This window comes from Triticum dicoccoides, chromosome 6A (genome assembly GCF_002162155.2).
Source record: "Triticum dicoccoides isolate Atlit2015 ecotype Zavitan chromosome 6A, WEW_v2.0, whole genome shotgun sequence".
Lineage (NCBI taxonomy): Eukaryota > Viridiplantae > Streptophyta > Magnoliopsida > Poales > Poaceae > Triticum > Triticum dicoccoides.
This window is the reverse complement of record NC_041390.1, coordinates 87,331,129-87,352,616: the sequence shown is the minus strand read 5'-3', so window position 1 is coordinate 87,352,616 and position 21,488 is coordinate 87,331,129. Positions and strand designations below refer to the sequence as shown.

The window sequence follows — 21,488 nt, the reverse complement described above, 5'->3', positions numbered from 1 at the left end:
TACGTACCTCCTCATAGGTCCTTTCAGGCCACCCAGACCTACGTAATTCGTGAGCCAACTCATTCATTATGGTGTCACTACCGGTGAGTTCGTCCCATGGAACTATCCTATTGTCCATCCTGAAATCGGTAGCTAGCCTCAGAAGAGTCCTGCTCATCCCAGGATGAAAACTACGATCGAAAGGATAATGGGACATCTCAATTACACTACACTGGAATGCTTATCCACCTCCGTCTGAAGGGGGTTTTATAGGTAGAGAGGAGAAAATGGCTGGAAACAGTTGGCGGGAACATATGGCGGGAAACGGGTGGCGGGAAAGAGTAAGCAGGAACATATGGCGGAAAACGGGTGACGGGAAAGAGCTGGCGGGAACATATGGCGGGAACGGGTGGCGGGAACATATGGCGGGAAACGGGTGGCGGGAAAATATTGACGGGAAAGGGTTGCGCGAAAATACGTCACAGTTCCGAAAAAAAAATCCGTAATATCGTATGGGGCAAAAAAATCTGTAATATGGTATGCATGCACCGGTCGGCCCACAGCAGGCCAATTAGTTCTTGTCGGCTCCCAGCAGGCCGACTGGACCTTGTCGGCCCCCAGTTGGCCAACTAGACTTGACTGGTGGCCGACAGGCCAATCGGCCAACAGCAAGCAGATAGGCCCCAGTCGGCTTGCTGTGGGGCGACTAGGACCAGTCTGCCTGTTGTGGGCCGACGGTGTATTATTTTTGAAAATCATTTTTTGGGCGTAATATTTGTGCAAATTAATAAAAAAATGTATTATTTAAAAAAAAGTTTTTTTGTCACGCCTTGAAGCATTTTTTTGTCACGCCTTCATTGAATGTGATCTCATGATGAAAATTTGCAAGCACTTAGAATATTTGTCAGAGTTCATCACAAAAGAAATTCAGATTTTTTTTTTATTTTAGTGTTCATGGGGCTCATTTGAGATCGAGCTCAAGTACTCCACGTCCATGTGAAATGTGTTCCATGAACCAATCTGAAAAAACCGTAATCCCTCCGCACATCCTCCCGGTCCCAGCAGCCCGCGCCTCCCGGCGGCGCTTGCTCCCCGTCGGCGCACTCGCTTCTCCCCGATTCCTCGGCGCTGCTCGCTCCACCCCGTCGTCTCTCGCGCGCAGCCTCGCTTGCCTCCCCCCTCATCGCCCTAGCCGGCCGCGGGTGCGCCCGCGCCCCCACCGTTGCTGTGGCCTGCTGGCCGCATGCGCACGCGCCCGCGTCCTGGTCCCCGCCTCGCCGTCACCGGAGTCGCGCTGCGCCGTTCGCCTCCTTGCCTGAGCCCTCGTGCCGCCCTCGGCCCTCCTCTCTCCTGCCTTAAATCGGTTCTGCGGGTTGCGGTCTTGCGGATTACGCATGTCGTCCACCTCCTGCCTAGCCCCTCTCGCTCCGCGGCTCCCCTGCGGTAGGGTTAGGCTCCCACCTCCCTCCGCCGCCGCCGAGAGGCCATCACTCAGATTTAAGCCTCGCGGGGCTGCCCCCACCAAGGTAAGGCCAAAACGACCCCCTGCTCTCGGGTTCAACCGTTTGACTTTGTTTCTGCGTAGCCGGTCGTGCTTGTCTGCGGCAATTTTAGCAGCCAAGCCTTGTGTGGGTATCACAGTGCATGGTTTTGTCGCTGCAACATTGCTGTCCACATGGCCAATCTGAATGTCATACCCATCAGTTTGCTCTGTTAGTGTCAAAATGGCATGCTGTTTGCGGTAATTTGATTTTTATTTTGTTTTTTGTTTCTTGTGCTCGTGTGCATTTAGGGATGGAGGCCGGTTCACATCTCGTGCTTCAGGCAGGATCAGGACGTGTCAACAACATCTGGTGATGGCACCGGCTTCAAGTGCAATGAGCAGGCAGAGATCTCAGGGGACCCTGATCTGAAGGAGGAAGACGGTGGAAGCCCCAACACGGATGATCAGAATTATGTAAATGGAGGCTGGTTTGTTAGAGCGCAGAAGGTTTGTCTGGTTTGTTTTTCGCTTTCCAACTTCATTGTGTTTTGACAAATAGGAATTTCAGATGTAAATTATATTAGGTTGATACTGCAAAATGAAGCACAGTATGCACGAAGCAATAGAAGTAAAAACTACCAATTTCTATGTTCAGTTGCTCACTTGAAATACTATTTGAGAGCTTAAGAGATAAGATGGCAAAACATTTTTCATAATCGATAAAGGAGACTTCATGAATTACTCCATCAAATTGAGTTAACGAATCACATTGCTTCTAGTAGCATTAACTGGAGGCGTCCTGATAACAAAATTAGCTGTTGCACTTGAATTGATTTTCTTACCGATATAGACATTTGCTTTTCTCTGTTTGTGTGGTGCCAGTCAATGTGTGGACTGAAGGAAAATAGCTATCGTTGTGCATATTTTTTTCCCCTGTGCTACTGTATTGGGTTGCATGTCTATCTGAGTTTATAAGGAATCTTTTGGATGACCAATTGATCATATCGATGTTTAATAATGTTGAAGTTTATATGTGGATTGCCTAGCCCTTTCCATCAGTTCGGACTTTTGATTGCGTTGGCAAGTGCATGAAGCTTAACATGGTATCAGGGCCTAAGGTCTTGAGTTCAAGTCCTGGCTTTCACAATTTATTCAAAAATTGCTGCTGCCCCCCTCTGTCCACGTATAGGCCTCTTGAGCCATACCTCGGAGGCTCGGAGTCTATTCACGTGTTAACTTCCTGCGTCACATGTGAGAGGGGGTATTGATGTGTATATGTGGATTGCCTAGCCCTTTCCATCAGTTTGGACTTTTCGTTACGTTGGCCAGTGCATGAAGCTTAACAAATAATTTATAGGAAAAAGTGCTTGTCGTTTATAAGTTTATGAATACCTGCCATTTTTGGGCCTTGCACTACACTTTCTCACAAGCCCAGTTATTGTATGATATGATATCTTGCACGGTCTCTCGCAAGTATAACTAAATCCTAATATTCTCACTGCTCAAAAACTAAATAAATCATAATGTTCTCCTTTTGTGTTACTCTCGTTGCAAACATTGTGGGATATGTACTTATTTGGCAGAATATTCTCATCTTAGTTAATATACTTCGAAATTAATTGCCAACTATCATTAGATATTTGATTGATTCAGGCGTTCATATTTGTTCAGTGCTAGTGTCTAATTTGCTATCACCTCTGTTCCGTATTATAAGACGTTTAGGATATTTCAATATGGACTACATACGGACTGAAATGAGTGAACAAACACACTAAAACACGTCTATATACATCCTATTCAGAACAAAAGTTAGAACATCTTATAATTCGGAACGGAGGGAGCAGATATTAACTGTTAGTCCTTTTCATTGTTAAGACTTCGACTTTGTCCTATGAATCAATGAGAATTCTGAATTTATGTCGCAGATAAAGGAAAATCTACAGGAAACAATATTCAGATTTTGGAATGGGCGCTGGGCGGTACCTTGGACTGGACAAACAATTGCCCAGGTTAGTTCTCTACTTATTCTATTATGTTTGGTGTTATCAGACATCCATTTTGCTAATTAGCAGATATCTTCTGGATATCCTACGGGATGTAGGGCTAGCTGTTGTTTTTATCGTAACGTAATTTGTCCCTGTTCCGTTAGATTTTCTGTATATGGACACAGACATATTAAATGTGAATCTGATCTATAAGATGCTGAACCCACGTGGATACTTTATTTTGGATATGATATGAGACACCAAACAGATATTAATATTGCCCTTACGTGTCCACCTATGATTTTCTTACTGTGGAGGAGATCTTATAAGTTATAACAAGGTACTCTGCATTACCATTATGTTCTGTTTAATATTTTTTGTCGTCCCCAACTCAGCTCCTGCGTGGGACATGCTATTTATGCACCCCGCTTAGAGTTTTGCCGCTTCCTCTTATTAAAGGGCTAACAGGGATGGGGGACGACACAACAAGGATTACATAATCGTGTCACTCACCTTTAGGCCTCTAATTCTAATGTGGGACTAAAGTCACAACCACAACACAGGGGCCACTCCAAACAGGCTGGGTATAAAATTATGTTCCCCTCTAAAGAAAAATAAGTTATGATGCATGTGCTAGCGTATTATGTACATATATAATAGAAAGGAATGGCTGAATGTTCCTGGTGGTTATTGGTTGTCTTTCTAAAGACATCAGTTAAACAGGAAATGTTTGATTGAATATAATGATCTCTTAGCAGTTTAGATGAATTTGGTATTAAGCCAGTTATACTTTTTGAATGCAGGTCATGTTTTTGTGGATTGCGACATTTTGGCTTGTGGGTTCCTGGATAGTGCCATTCTTGGCTCATGCTGCTGGCTTTAGCAAGGAAACATTGACGCACAGAGGACAAGCATTATATAGCCTTGTGACGGACATAACTGAAGGCCTTGCTGGGATTGCTATCCTTCACCAGTGCCTTGGTAGATTCCGTCCCCTTCCCCCAGGCTGGTTTGAGTTCAAATTGAAGGGCAGATGGCATTGGGATGTAGCGTTGGGGTGCCTGTTATTCCCACTGGTGAATTTGCTTTCTCACATCAACATCAGCCTAGTTCATATGTCATCAGGGCCAGTCGCCGGGGTATCCAGTGTAGAGCAATCCATTGTGGCCCGTGACCCGGTGGCAATGGCCTTGTATGCAGTGGTAGTCACTGTATGTGCACCCATATGGGAAGAGATTGTATTCCGTGGTTTCCTTCTCCCATCTCTAACGCGATACATGCCTCTCCCATGGTCGATCCTGCTAAGTGCCGCAGCGTTTGCGCTAGCGCACTTCAACGTGCAAAGGGTGTTGCCGTTGATATTTCTCGGGGTTGTGATGGGAGGCGTCTTTGCCAGATCACGCAACCTATTGGCATCGATGGTGCTTCATAGCCTTTGGAACGGTTTTGTATTCCTGGATTTGATGAATTGAGCTATGAAGCTATTGTTGTCCAGCTTTCTATGTCTCCTGTGGAGTTTCCTCCTTCCTTTGTGTTTTCATTTTGCATGGAGAGTATATAAAAAGGCTAACGAAGGGTGGCGTCAGGTTGTTTTATGTGGAGAATAGATAAACAGAAGACAGCATTTTGAAGATTTTTGTGTAGGGGTCAGATAGCCATAGGAATTGTGCCCAGAAGCATGTTTCTTACTCATCTAAATTAATTGTGCCCAGAAGCATGTTTCTTACTCATCTAAATTGTATACGCGTGGGAATAATTGCCTCGTGTACATAATTCCCCATTCATATGTAATTGTGCATTTTATTCTTGATTATGTGCCCAGAAATACAAATTCCTTGGTATATCTTGTCCAGTGACTTGCCTAGCTCTCATGATGTCTCTTTGTCGTGAAAATTGTACCACGTTTTGAGCTAAACAACCGTGACAAATTCTAAATTCCAGATAAACTATACTGTATTTGGTCTATCACAATACCGGGAGAAATGCCATACTCCCTCTAGTTTAAGTAAGCTATACATACGCGATAATTCAAAATGGTGTCCAGGCTCATCTGCTCCCGGTGAACAATAAATTTGAAAAAAAATAGCAAACAAAATTTAAAAATCTGAAATTTTTACACATAAAAAATGAGAGAATTTTCTAGGTGCGTGCAAAATTTCAAGGTGTTTGGACATTTGACGAGCTCGTGGTGAAAGAAAATAAAATTCAGTAAATTCAGTGTACATGGTGCACTTTTTTAAAGTTTCTTTGACAAGCCAAATTTGTTATTTTTGCCACAAGCTTCTCAAATGTCCAAACACCTTGAAATTTGGCGCACAGCTAGAAGATTCTCTAAACTTTCATGTGTAAAAAATTCAGATTTTTTGAACATTCTTGCTATTTTTTTACTGTTCATCAGCAGGTGCAGCTGACCCTGGGTGCAGAATTGTTGCATTCATACACACGATTTTAAAATTTCCAATCAAATTATCTAGAACGATATCGACATTCAAGTTTCTACTCCAGAGTAAATGCTTTGACTGAACCCCCCAAAATAAAGTCTTCACTGAAAATAAGCTGTGCCCCCTCCCCAGCTTATATTCTATACAAGTCCAACCTAAAATTTGGGGGCAGCTTATTTCCACAGCCAGCCATAACCTCCGAAAGAACTTGCCCTTAGCACTAAAGCATACAGACATCCTGGAACCAATTGCCAGAAACTATAGGATCTTATTTCAAATTCTGCAGATGCAAATAGTTAAAATATGTCAGTTTTTTGGCGACATTGAGTGTCTTTTAATTTTTGCTTCTGCCGATGAAAGCACTGAGTGGGGACATATAATTGACTAACCATCCATCTGTCATCAAGAAAACGACATGGAACTTAAACATGCCATGCATATTCACATTACAAACGGAACATCACAGACACTATCAGCCATACAGAGCCGCCTAGTTCTGAAAAGAAAACATACAAAACCTACATACAAGATACAACAATGCTTGGACTGTGTAATCCACGACCAACATGATCTCAGCTGCTTTGGCTCTCCACTCCTTGACCTCCTCCAACTGATGACAGTACGTCTTCTGAATCGACGACAACCTAATAAATGCCATGCAAACAAAATAAAGTCAGCACCGAATATGGCTAGAACTGGAGGCACCTTACTCTAGATGCACTAACTTGCTGCAGGTGGTTCATCAGGGCTCCATGCAGCAACTTCTTGAGCCTATCACACTGATCAGCACTGTGGCCAGCACTTTGCATCTCTTCAAGCTGACACCAAAACCTCTCGACAGTGGTGTACGGGAACCAGGCGGCCGACATCTTTTTGCGGTGCAGCACGTCCATCGGTCTCTGGAAAAAGAGAGATTCCAAAGGGCTTAAATTTCTACATGTACTCATTAAGGTCTTGTATTTAGATATTTCGGGCCATCAATCCATTACCGATGAAGCAAAAGAATCGAGGTACTCCACCAACAAGTTGGCTGCTTCTGTGTGCCGGCCATAATTTGTATATAGTCGAAATAATGCAGCTGGATCTGCCTCTTTGCCAGACATTCCCCATGAAATCATCCTATTTCCACCCTTGGTGGTCTAAAAAGACACAATGAGCAAAACAAACCGAAGGTCAGCAGTGTCAAACAATAAAGTCAACCAAACTAATGGGCTGTACAACAGGAAGTCACCTTGAACATCTGAACCAGCCAAAGAGGTAGCTCAATCTCAGGATCAGTGTAAAGAAGTGTTTCAGCAACAATGACAGGCAGCCTTGGATGCAAATCTTTATATTTATCCTGCACAATGAGGCCGCATGTAAAATACTGTAATATGTGCAGTTCATGGACAAGCTGCATTCATACATTTTTTTTTTACTAGCACGAAAGGCTTGGTGTAGTTTCAGGGAGAACATATAGGCAAGTTTCAGCAGTACAGCGATAGGTTAAGCAGGTGTCAGTTTATTTTCTCCAAAATCAAAGTTAAATTTCAGTATGTCACTTTTTCCAGTTATGATTGCTGACAGAACAATTACCAACCAACAATGGTGGTTACTAGGTGGAAACAAGGTCAGGTGGTGGTCTGCTGTGTCAATGCAGCAGCACAGAAGTAGGTAGTACTTTTCATTTTGCTGTTGTGATCATTGTTACCAGGATACCAGGTTAACCTGGCCAATGAACGGGGTCACAGAAAGCAGCAATCTCTGAGACACTAATTTTAAATGAGGAATTTGACGCCAATGAATCCAAGTGGATGACCCAGTTACTCAACTATAGGGGTACCAAGTGTATCTAAAAAATAAAGGATAAACGAAACGGAAGGAGAATGTTCTCGCCTTCTCGGAAAAGTAATGGAAGTAAAATTAAATAAGATTAAGAAAAGGAGAATAATCTTGCAGCTGGGCTTGCTTGGCCCAATTTCTCTTCCCTCCACAACACAACAGACCCTGCCTGCTCCCTGCTCCCTGCTCCCCAACAAAACCGCTGCACGGCACTGGGCAGCAACCACCCAAGTCTGACGTTGCTGTTGTGCCAGTTGAGGCCTGGACGGTCGAGGCCGTGTGACCATTCCAGATATGCAGCTACAGAAATGACTTGAGCAACGGTGACAACTAACATACTTATATCTCTTACTCCCAAGAGAGAAGTGCATTTTTCAACCCCGAACTCTTGCCCTAGTCTAATTTACAACCCCGAACTTCAATACCATCTAAATTACAACCCTCAACTCTCAAAACCGGTCAGGATTCAACCCTTCCCTCCTTGTTGACTGGTTTTGACCAGGGGCGAACAGTTTTGACCAGTCAACGGGTCCAATCAGCATGCCACATCAGAAAAAAATTCAAAATTTCAAGAAAATATAATTAAAAATCTGTAAGATCGAGAAAAAATCTGAAATAAAATTTCCCGGGAAAAAAGTTTGCGAAAAAATTTTGAGAACTTTTTCCTGTAATTTTCGGGAAAAAAATAAAAATAATAACTTTTTTGGAAATTACTTTTTCTAGAAATTTTAACTTTTTTATTTTACATTTTTAAATATTTTTCTTGGGAATTTGAAATTTTTCCCTGGAGTTTTTTTATTTTAAGTATTTTTTGGTTTTTCATGGAAATATTGATAATTTTGTTTTTCGGAAATTCGTTTTTTATTTTTCCCTGATTTTTTCCTGGAAATTTGATTTTTTCTAATTTCTTTTCCTGGATTTTTTTCGATTTTACAGATTTAAATTTTTTTGCTGACATGGCATGCTGACTGGACCTGTTGACTGGTCAAAACCGGTCAACAGAGAGGAGAGGGTTGAATCCTAGCCGGTTTTGAGAGTTGGGTGTTGTAATTTAGACGGCATTGGAGTTTGGGGTTGTAAATTAGACCAGGGCAGGAGTTCGGGGTTGAAATATGCACTTCTCTCTACTCCCAATCATCCTGTCCACTCTGACAGGGATACATCGCGGCAGAAATCTAGAGTGCCATTGACCCATGCCATGACATTTTATTTTCCTTGCCTTGTAAGTGGAACAAGAAAGACTATATAGTTATTTTGATTCTATAAACAATCACAGGAAGCACGGATCAGGGTCGTGGGTCGCAGCATCGAATAAAGATGCCGGTGACTTTGGTTATGACTGCTCTCAGTGGTCAACGACAAAATAAACTTCCATGTAATACTTAGGAGGTTTACTTAACCTAGTATGGGATGAAGGCATGAAGCTCGTTTCTTTTGAAAAGATCACTTTAGTTGTACAAAATAAAACACAGGCAGAACAAAAATACACATACCAAATATAGTTCAAGAGTTTCCCACTGGCAACTTCCCTGCACTTGATGGGCCACAGCAATAGTCTTGCTATTGCCATCCCATCCATCATCCTCGGAAGAAGGCAGAAGTAGCAGCTGTTGAGTGTCAGTCAAATTTCTCCTGTAATAAGGTGAAAAGTATTTTTTTCCTTAGTATACAGCAGTTACTATAATCTATAGTCATACATTGCCGATTAGATGAAAAGTTGAAAACCAGAAGAAAAAAATACAGTTAAACGCACCCTGAGCTGCCTACTCTGTTTGGGCAGCATTGCTGTGCAATAGCTGCAAAGACACGCTCCAATTCTCTATCATAGAAAAGTACAAACAACATCAACAGTCAGATTAGTTCATAGACGTAAAAGTGATGAACAAGAATTTATACAAGTAAAAGGCCAAGGGAAAAGAAGGTTATGTATCAGAATACCAATCCACCTTTTCATTCCTGACTCCTTCCAAAATTTCAGTACGATGGTGAATGCCAGGTCATACAAATTCTCATTTACAAGAATGTCAGTCAAGGCTTCAATAGAATAGCTTTCTGCAGTACCACAAAAATGAATTGGCCACAGCTTGTTTAAATATTGATCTTCAAAATTGATAAATGTGTGTGTGATAGTTGGGCACGTACCAGAAATTTTGGATTTAGAATTTACAGTACTAAGCATATAAAGTGCTTCTGTTAGTGTGTATTCCTTTTCAAGAATTTCAATGTCAACACAAAACTGCAATGTAGAGAGTTCTGAATCTGTGCCAAAAGCAGCTGTATACAGGAAACAAAGTTTAATCAAGCACATTGTTGTTGACAGGTATAAACTAACAGGAATTGAGAGCTTAAGTCAACATACAGTTCTCCATCAAAAGATTACGAGGCTTTTTGCTTGGCGAAATTTGATCATCAGCTTCACAAACCGAATCGAGCCAGGCACATGAGGGTTCAACAAGCTGCAACGAGTTGATAGCAGTAGACAAAGCATGCAACTTCTCTTGTAATACATGAGTGAGTTGGCGGCCTCCACCTGCTTCCCCCTCTCTACTCAATCTAACAAAATACCTGTACATGCATCCAGCTGCCTTCCTCCAATTGTTCCTATAAGCTTCAAATGAATAAAGGACTTTGTATAGATTTGGTTTAGAAGATAGATCTGAGCGCTCAGCCTGGCAAACAAAAAAACAAACAAATGACCGTCTGTGCTAGACAAACATATGTTGTGGTTAAAATGGTAATTATGTGCACCAACCTTCCAGAAGAGCTCTTGCTCCACCTTTTCCACCAAACCAGTGAATGGTATCTCACCATTGCAAATGACCTTGATTAGACAAATCCAAAATAAGATATGATTGCACCAAATGTCAGAACAGGACGTGGCACAGTTCGGTGTACTCAAATGTGCAATAATCAATCTACAAGTCTTATAGCACATATACATGGATGGCTGGTTAACAGCTGTAATGCACATTAATGGGTGTATATGGACATCAGGCAGAAAAGTGGTTAATTTTAGTCACCAGGTGCAAGGAAGAATAAAGGTAAACAAACAATGAAACAATGTCAAACCTTAGTCTCGCCAAGCTCACAAAGAACTATGATGAAACGCCTCAAGCAGACATACTTGCTATCATCATCTGGATTTGAGATTATAGCACAATACGCATCTCGAAAGTTTTTCAAATCCAAGCTGTACTTGAATACATTGGCCCATAGTCGTCCTTTAATCATCGCTGTAGTCTCTGGGAGATCCTCGGCTTCATTTCCATTGTCCAAATCAATGCTATCAACTTGTTCAAGAGCAGCGAGAGCAAACTGGCATGCTCCCTCCCTCATTGAGTTTTGCTCAAAAATTTGCATTGCCCACTCGTAGTAATGAAGCCTCCATAAAGAAATAGATCTACACTCCCCTGGAAAATCCGATAAAAAGTTAGGATATGGTTGAAATGGATTTACACTGCACGCAAGGTCAAGAAAATGAAGTCACCAGAAATTTGAAACCCTGTTTCAGAAGAGAACTTCTTCAGCGCCTTCGGAGCTTCTTGCCCAGATGCAGCTCTGTTATTCTCCCCAGGCACCACATTAACACCATAGAATTAATTAGTCAACGGCCCAATACTATTAGAAATGTGAAAGAGATAAAACCAGATACGTATATTATATTTAAGCATTTTGCACATGATGATTTTTTGCCTTTTCTCCACGGACCACGGTTTCCTTCTTGAATTTTGGATTCCCATCCCTCCCCTCAAAAGCCCCCAAAAAAATTGCTGCAATTTTTATCACAAGGTGATCCTAGCCATGATATTTGATCTGATGGGAGAAACTAACAGTTGATGCTGCCTCAGTTCTACATTCATTTACCAGCTCCATAAGATATTGCATAGTACTCCCTCTGTAAACTAATACCTAAAGTAGTGATCTAAAAGGTCTTATAGAAGTTTACAGAGGGAGTAACTCACAACCAAGAACATCACAACTTCACAAGTAATAAAGATTTCCTCATAGTATTGAAGATATATCATCATGAAACATGTGCCCTTCAGAAATCTATTCACGGGTCCACAGAGTAAATGCCCTAAGAAGTAGCATAGCAGAAGGTAGTACCTAAAGAAGCATCTGATAGCTTCCTGAACCTTGGATTCTCTCAAAACAATGTTTGCTTCATCATGTGCGAGCATCAAAAGGCAAAATCCACTGAGATGTAGGCGAGCCAAACATGCAATATCAGTATCCTGATCAGTTTGGGATGCTCTCGCATAGCCCAAGTATGTTTCAAGAATGCCCAGCAGATTCTTTTGGAGAGAGAAAATGGTAGAAAGATAAATTAGCATTAACATCACGACAGATGAAATATATCTATGACTTTCAGGACCACAAGCAGAAAAAATAATACCTGAGCAGCTTCATATTGACCATGTCGGATGAAAACTGCTGCCAGATTTATTGTGGAACCCAAGAAGCTGTCTACACAGTCAACACTATTTCTGCACATAATCGAACTGCTAAACCTCCTGACCAAGTTGATTACCTCGGTTGGACTAGGAAAACAAGGTGACAGATCATCCCCTTCCGCAGATTTAGGAAAATCAAGCAAACAAGCCAATGTAAAATCAGAGGATCCAAGCTTTCTGTGCAAAGACCGCTCATCGGCTATACCTGTCAAGATAAGCAAAAACAATAGTTTCTTAACTCGAAGTTACATAAAAAATGTGCCCAACTACACATATTTACAACACATGTATAGACTGCAATACAAATTGAACAAGAAAACTGCAAACCTATTTGCAGAATGTACAGTGCCTCTACTGGCAGAAAATAATCAAGAGCTAGCCCCTTTGCAAGCAAAAAGATAGAACAAAATATCTACTTAAATGATTAGACAAAATCACCTAATACATACTCCCTCTGTTCCTAAACATAAGTCTTTTTAGTGATTCCAATACTGACTACATACGAGGCAAAATGAGTGAATCTAAACTCTAAAATACGTCTATATACATCCATATGTAGTCCTTATATTTAGAAACGGAGGAAGTAGTTTCTTAGCCATCTATCTGCAAGGTTTATGTGCCAAGTCATCTCATCATATTCCAGTTATTAATATGGAATTATAAATGTTAGGTTGAACCGTTGAAGGCGTATTACAACACAGTAAGGCTCTGATCGTTAGTTTAGGATTTGCAGGGAGTTACATGCTTAATAGTGTAGTACTGGCATTAAAAAGGTAGAATGTGTTAGCAGTAACTATGTCTTTTCTACATATATAAATTTGTACCAAAAGCAGAACATTGCTCTCCATCCGAATTAAAACATGGCACCCTCGTCCTCAATTTCGATCTACAGTCACACAAACATGGATAATAATTCAATCTTTAGATGAATAAAAGAAACAATTTTCTGATCACTTGCAAAGGCAAGACATAGTAGGCTAATTCGCTTCGCACTCTTCTAATGCAGAGTCCTCAATAGCAATAAAGGCTAGGGTGTGCATTGTCCCATAAAACACAGCCACTATACCCTGAACCTTACACATATGCCATTTTTTACTTTGGAATATAAAATCCAAATGGCATACCCATAGTCCTTTTACATGTACTTCTTATGAAATTATTGTCATAAAAGAGCAAAATGGAATACTCATGATTGTGGAAAGGCCACTGATAAAAAAAATCAACACGTTAAACATTAAGTGTAAGAACACAACTGTTTCTTTTAGGCAACTCTTACCTAGCTGGAGGGAAGAAAGTTGATAGCTGAAATCCTCGATGGTTGGTGGTGTGGTTGGTGAAATTCCCACAAAATGGAGAACGATCCACTGTCCCAGTATGTCTTGAATCATTGGAAACAACTGCAGTTTGATTCTAGCAACATCGCTTTGCAGCAAGGAGACCTGATTTAAAATTTACCTTATCAAAGGTTGCTCACATTCTTAATAGCTTGTACTCTGCTTGATTTGTACTTCAACAACACAGAGACCAACAGATCCAAGAAAATAAGTGCTCATAGTCTCAGTAACAAAATCTATTCAAGAACAGATGACTTTTGGGATATGGCAAGAGTGTCCAAGAAGCCATTTTAACCGGTACTCTTTTTGTATGAACATGTAAGCAAAACAATTTAAATTATTGTGAAAATGTGTTTAATGACAATCAAAGTAACTTTTTTTCTATATTGCTAGTCAAAGTTGGACAAGTTTGATTGCATGCTTTGTAAGACATCGTCTATTCCTGAATTCAAGTAGTATATATATCTCCATACTATATGGCAGTAAATTGTGAGTACTTAGCTGAGGTTGTTTTTTTGTGATAGGAAGACTAGTTAGCAGAGGTGGCAGAGTTGAAAGCCGCATATGTACATCAAACAGAAATGTTGAGACCCTAAAAAGATAGCATACCTGCCCACCGACACCAACCAAATAACTGAGGAACAGAAATAGATCAAAAGCAGCCTCAAACATGGTTCTTGCAACCTGTGAAGTAGCCTGAACCACTAAGGCAGAATTTACATTATAAAGTCTTCTCAATCCAAACTCTTGTATAGTGACCTTTGTATCCAAACACTTCATGAACTTATCAATCACATCAAATACTGCCGACCAGGATGTGGATCTTGATTGCAACTTATGGAAAGATAGTAGCATCTCAACAGAAAACTTCCTTTGGCTTTTGTGAGCCATCTGCCTTCTTTCTACATAAGCATCTGTTCCAAGCAATGTAATGAGGGGCGACGAAGATTGAGGACTGAACCCACTCTCTAGAATCTTTAATATCTGAGAAGTAACTTCATCTGGTGATGTAACAGAACTGATGAGGGACTCGTAATATATTGCAGCAGAAGATCTCCCAAGCAAATGGTTTATATGGCCCATGCACCTGAGAACTTCAATAAGGGTTTCACCGTCAGTATCATTCGATAAGTTCATCCCGAGGCCAATGAGATTTCCCAAGTCATCAGAGGAACCTGATATGTTAAGCTAGTTAGTATCCCCTCATAAATGACGAGTTAAAATTTCAGTAAGAGATGTCAAATGCTAGAGCAGAAACATACCATAAATAAGTTGCTCCACACCCTCCAAACAACGGAAGAGAGAAAATGAACCCTTTCTAATTAAACCAAACACTTCACTGTTCGTATCAAGAAGCAACCCATATGGCCTATTATTCCAGCACCAGTTGTGGAGATACCGTGCAGAAAACTTTTTCCAGTGATAAACAGTAGAACTTGCGACCTGAGAACTTCCCTACATAAAAAAGGTGATTGTGGAAATTCAGCTATACACTACAATCAGAAATTAGGAGACCTAAATCACAAAGTAGCAAAATAGAGTACCTCTTGTTCTATAATGGATAATATTTCTTTCCGCAGCCCACTAGTTGTAAGCGACTGAAACTCAGAATCGGATAGAAACCTTTTGTACTCCAATAAGGTTTCACGGAGAGCAGAACAGTGGTTCACTCCTGGTTGCAGCAGCCTCCGCAGAAACATGGATGAGATAAAACTGAAACTATGCTCCTACAGGTACCAAAGAAAACTACATGGCTAAAGAACATTGGAGAGCTCCACATAGGCATATATCACAAAAGAGGGAAGGTAAATACAAGAAAGAACACTACATAGCCAAAGAATACTGAAGTCTTATGGTATAGATCAAAATACTCTAGCCATGCGAATATGCCATATCAACGTATGACATAATCCGAGAAGACAAATTCAAAACTAGCTAAAAAAAATGACGAATTGCCACATGAGCTAAACTTGTCGTGATTGATAATGGATAGATTTTTTAGCCATTGTCAAAATACAGAAATTGTAACAGTTTGAGTGCATAACTAAAAGGTAAGGAAATACATAAATTGCCTGTAAATCTGTGACTCTAGAAAAAGGTTTAATAGTTGAGACTATTTGTGATGTTTGGGAATCTCTAGTGTTGATATGACCTAAACAAGAAAACCTAACAAAATAATGCTAAAGAAGGCTCAGAGTTGAAACTGAATAAGCCATTACCATAATTGCTAAGTTTAACAAAGAACTGTATCAGCACATGCCAGATTATATAAGAAAAAAAGGGCAACCTGGTGCATGTAGCTCCCGCTTGCGCAGGGTCCAGGGAAGGGTCCGACCACTTTGGTATAAGAACTATGAATAAACTTAAGGGAATTACATTTACCTTCATAGATGAGAATACTGAATCAGCAGTCCAAACCAAATCGTCCAATGCACTCTCAGAACTTTGGAACATTTGCTCACTGATAGCGTCTTCTTGTAGCACATATGAACATATTTCCTCGCTGATCAATGTCATTTGAAGAAGCAATTCTTTAGTTCATGAGGCGATAATGCAGAATAACCACCAGTTGAAGGATTAAAAGGGGTTAGTGTGACAGCAGATTTACCTATCAGAGTTATACTGCACTATTTCATAGAGCATTGGTCCAACTTCTTTAAGTATCCAAAGCTTTTCCGTGCTTATTTTCAAATCAACGATCTTTCCCTGAGTAAAAGGCAGTATCCATCAACAGGTGAGAAATATTAGCTCCTCCGAGCTTCTAACATAATCGCTGAACTACGATAAGTTGCTACAAGCCATTCTACACTAGTTGGTTGCTAAACTCGGGAAGCATATTTCAATAATATAAGGAACCATAATGCAATAAAATTGTCTTTCAGGAAACATATACATTTTAAACTCCACAGTACCAGGATTGACAAGTCCTGAGCTGAATCTCCTGCTGATTTTAAATAGAACTCAAATTTACTGATGCCAATGCCAATAATAAACATAAAACAGGAACTATGGACGCACGAAGGTGATTCCTCGAGACAGGTACAAGCTACTAAATGCTGGTTTATCTCCTACTTCTCTTTTTTTTTTCTGTTGGAGGGTGTATCTGTGTGCATATTAAGCAGATTTGATTGAGTGTAGAGGCTATTCAATAGTGAGCGAAGAAATTCCTCCGTAGACCATATGGGTGGTAAACAACCACACATGGTTAGTGCACACTGCACAGCATGAAATAGAAGTTTCCATTTTTAGTGCTGTCAAAGTCCTAATGCAATTTCCTCGTATATTTTAGAAGGCGGGAACCGAGAAGACCAAATAATCTTAAGGAATATCACGATGAGTGATGCTTTTGAGTACCTCTATCAAAGGTACGGCAGAAACCGAAGGTTCAGGAGACAACAAGAATCTTTCGCCAGCACCAAAACTGAAGGCATATATAGCAATATGATCACAAGCTGGAACCTTTACAATTTCAAAATGCAAACAGTCAGCTACTTCCAGCAACACTGATGAGAGAAATCAATAGTTTCCATCGCATTATGTCATGTGGTCACAACCCACAATCGGCAAAAAGAGAATCATAGTGACTAACATAAGCATGCAAAAATAGCAAAAAATAAACGTTCAAACTGAAGGCCATGGCCCCAGATTCCTTTAAGGTGTCGCATCTAGCCATAGAATGCTGGCATACGAGGTGTATCTACTATCAGATATCTACTGCCAGAAGTGCGACAGTTTACCAAACGGAAAAAAACAATTTCATGAAACAAAGAAAAATGTTAGCATGCTACTATGCTGGACATCCAGGTGTAATAATCCATAACCAGTAAACTGCGAGCAAACCATGTTTAACTACAGAAATCGTATTCTCCCACCACTTACTGCCTTTCGGCATTTAAAACTCCACCTCACGCAGCAAAACTTAAGCAAAAATCACCATCATCATATCCTTCTGATTCCTCCATGACCTCGATAAATCTTAAACCCCTATTTGCTGATTTACTCCAACTACAAGTATCGGTGAGCGACTCATGAAGCAGGATGCCTTAGTTCGGAGGTATATGGGCGCACAGTGAGCATACCAGATAGACCAACTTCAACTCACATTGTGCCTAGAACACTGCATTGCCATTTTAAAAAGCTTTGGTTCTATAACCTATTGTTTTGTTTTGCTTTCATTTTTATATATCAAATGGGAAGTACAGCAATAGAACTTGTGCATTGTACACAAGCAAGTAAATGCAGCCCAGACATCAATATGTGTGCATACCGCAGTCCCTTGGTGCAGAACAGCCAAGGATATCAGTTCTTGATCATCATCAGCCTCACCAACCCATAGCCTAGAGGGTTGCCCTGAAGATAAAGAAAAATGATTCAATTAAAAGGCACTACTCAACAACAAAAGATTCAGATATCCATGCAAGCAGAGTTTAAAACATGTCCTGTTTGTTTGAACGCAATTATGCCAAAATAATAAAACAGACTATGTTTTTAAGGCGACGCTTCGCTTTAAGGCGCTGGGGGGGCGCCTAAAGCGGGCATATTTGCAAAGCGCTGGGGGGGCGCCTCGACGCCTAGGCGTCGCCTTACGGACGCCTTAAAAACATAGAAAACAGATAATTGCAGAAGCAGCTGTTATAATGTGAGGCAGTAAGAAAGCACACCGACATTGATTCAGAGGACTATTGGAGACAAACAAGCTCCACGTGATAGCTACTGTCTTCCCCCTTTTTCCCTCATGGTACTTTTTTTCCTCCGTCATGTAGATATGGCATGCAGTTCACTAAAATAAAAATGAAGACTATGCTAGGATCAACAGTAATTACCACACTTGGCCAACTACTAGGATATACTTTAGTACAAAAACTGGAAATAACCAACCATTTGTTCCCAAATCCCAAGGAATAGACATGTGCATGCCATAGCAGCAGCTTGTGGATCAGATGCAACTTAAGAAGAGTGACTTCAATACTATAGCATCAACTGACTTCAGAGTCTAGGTTATGGCTTACATATGCATTACGGTAGCATTACATGAAACGTATATAATGTAAATGAACACTAAGAACGAAATCTTTCAAGAAACATAATACCATAAATGACACCTCAGCAGAAGAAATTTGATCTTTCATGCAATAAATAAAGTGGGCACAGATATTACCTTCAAAATCATCCAAGTGAACATTATAATTAACAAGTTTCGTCTGACTAGAAATATCCCAGACACGCAAACTTCCATCCAGATGAAGAACAAATAACAGCTCCCTTTCATTTACAGTAGCTGTGTCAATATCTTGTACAGGCCCCAGAGCCTTTGTTCTGTTGAAGAAAATAGGCATATATTACACAAATTGATAAGCAAAAAAAGAAAGTGTGACATGATCTGTTGATCTACTAGACAAGTTCTGACAGTGCACAGCGTGAAGTATCAAGACTCAAGAGTACACCAATCTTCTGCTAGGGCTACTACGGTATGATAGCTTCTAAAAAACTATTTAGCACTGGGTGAAGCCGATGGAACAACAAATGAAGATGACACATTTTAGAGCCGCAATTTGGGTGGAGCTCGGTTGCAGACTTTTTGTTCTCGCTGTTTGGTGAACAAATAAGCAAGTACCTCGACATGAGAGTCCACAAACGCCCGATTCCAGCATCATCACGGAGCTCATTAGAGAAACCTGGAGCAAAAGACAACATACCAGTTAGAAAACCTTGGTGAGAGCAATATAAGGTATAATTGTCATATATATCTCATTAAATATGAATAAGCATACATCTTTTTCTGAATTAAAATCAGAAAACTTGCCTGGTGAACTAGGAGCTAATTTGCCAAGACTGTAACAGCAGATTGACCCATCTTGCCGCCCAATTACTAGACATCCTGGCTTCGCTTTAACAGCTGTAACCTTAGCACTCTGTGTGTGGGTTTGAAGATTAAATCCAACTACGTCATTTTGAGACAGTATTGAACCAGATACATAGGAAAATGGGCTGCGCAAGTTGCACAGAATGGCAACTCCAGAAATAGTGAGCACATATAGCAGATATACAGACTCGCCTCGCCTGGCACCCTGCATTACCATGGAAGAGATTGAGTCTATTGTGTATTAGTGTTCTAGATTGATATAAGATATCATAAAACTAACCTCACTTTCACACATAAAAGCAAATGGACATAGCGCCTCCTGGAATACCAAACGCAGTCCAGAGCTTGGGAACTCCTTCAAAGCACAGAGTTCAATGACCTCTAGCACATTTTGGTGTTCTTCGTGAATCCTCCTGTAAATACAGAAACCATCTTCTTCCTTTAGAAAAATGAAATCCACCAGTGAAGCTTTCATATTAGCATAGCATTTTTCTGGTCTTTTTAGCCAGTTTATCTATATTAAAAAACACTTCACCAGGACGCCAAAATAACATCATTGCTGGTGGCTCTAAAAAATTCTTCAAGGGGTACAGTCCAACACAATCTATCAGTAGCAAGATTTATCTTCGATTGGTTTGTCAGATGGTACATATAAATCACTTTGGTTATGGTATCAAACTATCAGGACATGACCATTTCTTAGATTAAACATTTCTGCACTAATTTTTTATTGTTATGGTCTACCAGAGCGACAGTGTCACCATGTCATCGCCATGCTGATTTGATATACATTACCAATACAGTGTGTCAGGCTAGGCCTCCACTAGACCACTACGATATTGATGGTACAAAGCTCTATAAGTAAATTGACACAAACAAATGCAATGGCAATTTCATAAACAAGGCTGCCTCTTCGGTGGAGCTACCACAAACCTAGGGTTTCTCTACGCTTGGCAACAACCACACAAACATGGACGTGCAATGCAGTTCTCAGTCCTAACAAAATCTACGAACTGAGCACAATCCCTCTTAGCTAAAAGCTTCACGACGCCCAGGTAGCACAACCGAACCACCCAGTCAAACAGAACAAAACAAAAAATGGGGGAGAAAAGCCCGATACAGCACGAGGCGGCGGGGCGAAAGTGGTAGCACGCACCAGGCGAGGTAGCGTTGGGAGTCGCGGCCGGAGAACACGACGTGGCACCCCGAGGCGGCGCGCGGGGGCACGGAGACGAATGGGTCGGCGGGGCTCGCCGGCGCTGGGGAGGGGGGTGAGGGGACGGTGAGGTCGATCCACCGCAGCTTGTCCGAGCCCGTGATGGGGACCTCGGTGCCCGCTATCCTGCAGGAGGTAGAGGTCGCGGTGGCCATGGCGACCTCGCCGTCGGCGTCGGCGGCGGCCAGAAGGAGGCCGGGAGGGTTTTGGTCGGGGAGTGTGGGTTTTGGGCGGCGACGATGTGGGGAAAAGCTCGGAGAAATTTGAGAGCCTGGGAGTTGGGGGCCTTAAGGTGGGTGGTGACGGCAAGTTGGGCTTTCGGCTTTAGAGTCCCTTTAGTCTTTCAGCGATTCTGGCCCGTTTGTGTATATTTATTTGGTTATATCATTTTCAACCTCTAAAAAAAGTTACATCATTTAGGAGCAACTAGTTAATGAGCGCTCTTTCGGGAGCCTCGCAATGATCAGCGCCACTTGGCGCGCTCTCAGCCATTCGCCACGTGTCGCGCTCTGGACGCTCCCTTCGGATTTTGTTTTTTTGTTTTTTTGCACGCGTTTTCGGCTTTTTAAACGGGTTTTTTCGGGGTTTTTCGACGTTTTGGTTTTTTCCCGGTCTTCCTTAGCTTTTCGATCGGAAAAAATTTGAAAAAAAATTGCATGGAAAAACGCGTTTTCTTTTTTTTTCTTTCGCGAAAGTCACGCTTTTTTCCGCGAGAGGTACGGTTGTGCTTTAGCGAGAGTCACGGTCGTGCCTTTTGGAAACGGAAAAAAAACACGTTTTCTGTTTTTTTTCCTTTCGCGAGAGTCACGGTTTTGCTTCCGCGAGAGGCACGGTTGTGCTTTCCCGAGAGTCACGGTCGTGCCTCTCGGAAAGGGAAAAACAAAACACGTTTTCTATTTTTTTTTTTCGCGA

The 21,488-nt window shown here is 41.3% G+C and overlaps 2 protein-coding genes across 2 annotated transcripts; one reads left to right on the top strand and one right to left on the bottom strand.

The window, feature by feature from the left end:
* The first annotated feature begins 1,007 nt into the window (after positions 1-1,007).
* Positions 1,008-5,042, top strand: LOC119315190. Its single transcript, XM_037589861.1, has 4 exons — positions 1,008-1,505; positions 1,772-1,969; positions 3,388-3,471; positions 4,251-5,042. The coding sequence occupies exons 1-4, from the start codon at positions 1,374-1,376 to the stop codon at positions 4,917-4,919; spliced, it is 1,083 nt and encodes a 360-aa protein (XP_037445758.1). The 5' UTR covers positions 1,008-1,373; the 3' UTR covers positions 4,920-5,042.
* A 1,226-nt stretch (positions 5,043-6,268) lies between these two features.
* Positions 6,269-20,839, bottom strand: LOC119315189 (nuclear pore complex protein NUP160-like). Its single transcript, XM_037589859.1, has 27 exons — positions 20,517-20,839; positions 19,641-19,773; positions 19,301-19,565; positions 19,112-19,172; positions 18,656-18,813; positions 17,765-17,847; positions 16,852-16,956; positions 16,106-16,203; positions 15,880-16,000; positions 15,042-15,224; positions 14,760-14,952; positions 14,107-14,672; positions 13,440-13,602; positions 12,106-12,368; positions 11,817-12,004; positions 11,197-11,267; positions 10,779-11,119; positions 10,462-10,530; positions 10,069-10,378; positions 9,852-9,983; positions 9,656-9,761; positions 9,463-9,528; positions 9,203-9,341; positions 7,120-7,227; positions 6,878-7,027; positions 6,614-6,787; positions 6,269-6,532 (listed from the first exon to the last, which is right to left on the bottom strand). Exons 1-27 carry the CDS (start codon positions 20,729-20,731, stop codon positions 6,461-6,463), a joined length of 4,533 nt encoding a protein of 1,510 aa, XP_037445756.1. The 5' UTR covers positions 20,732-20,839; the 3' UTR covers positions 6,269-6,460.
* Positions 20,840-21,488: the final 649 nt, after the last annotated feature.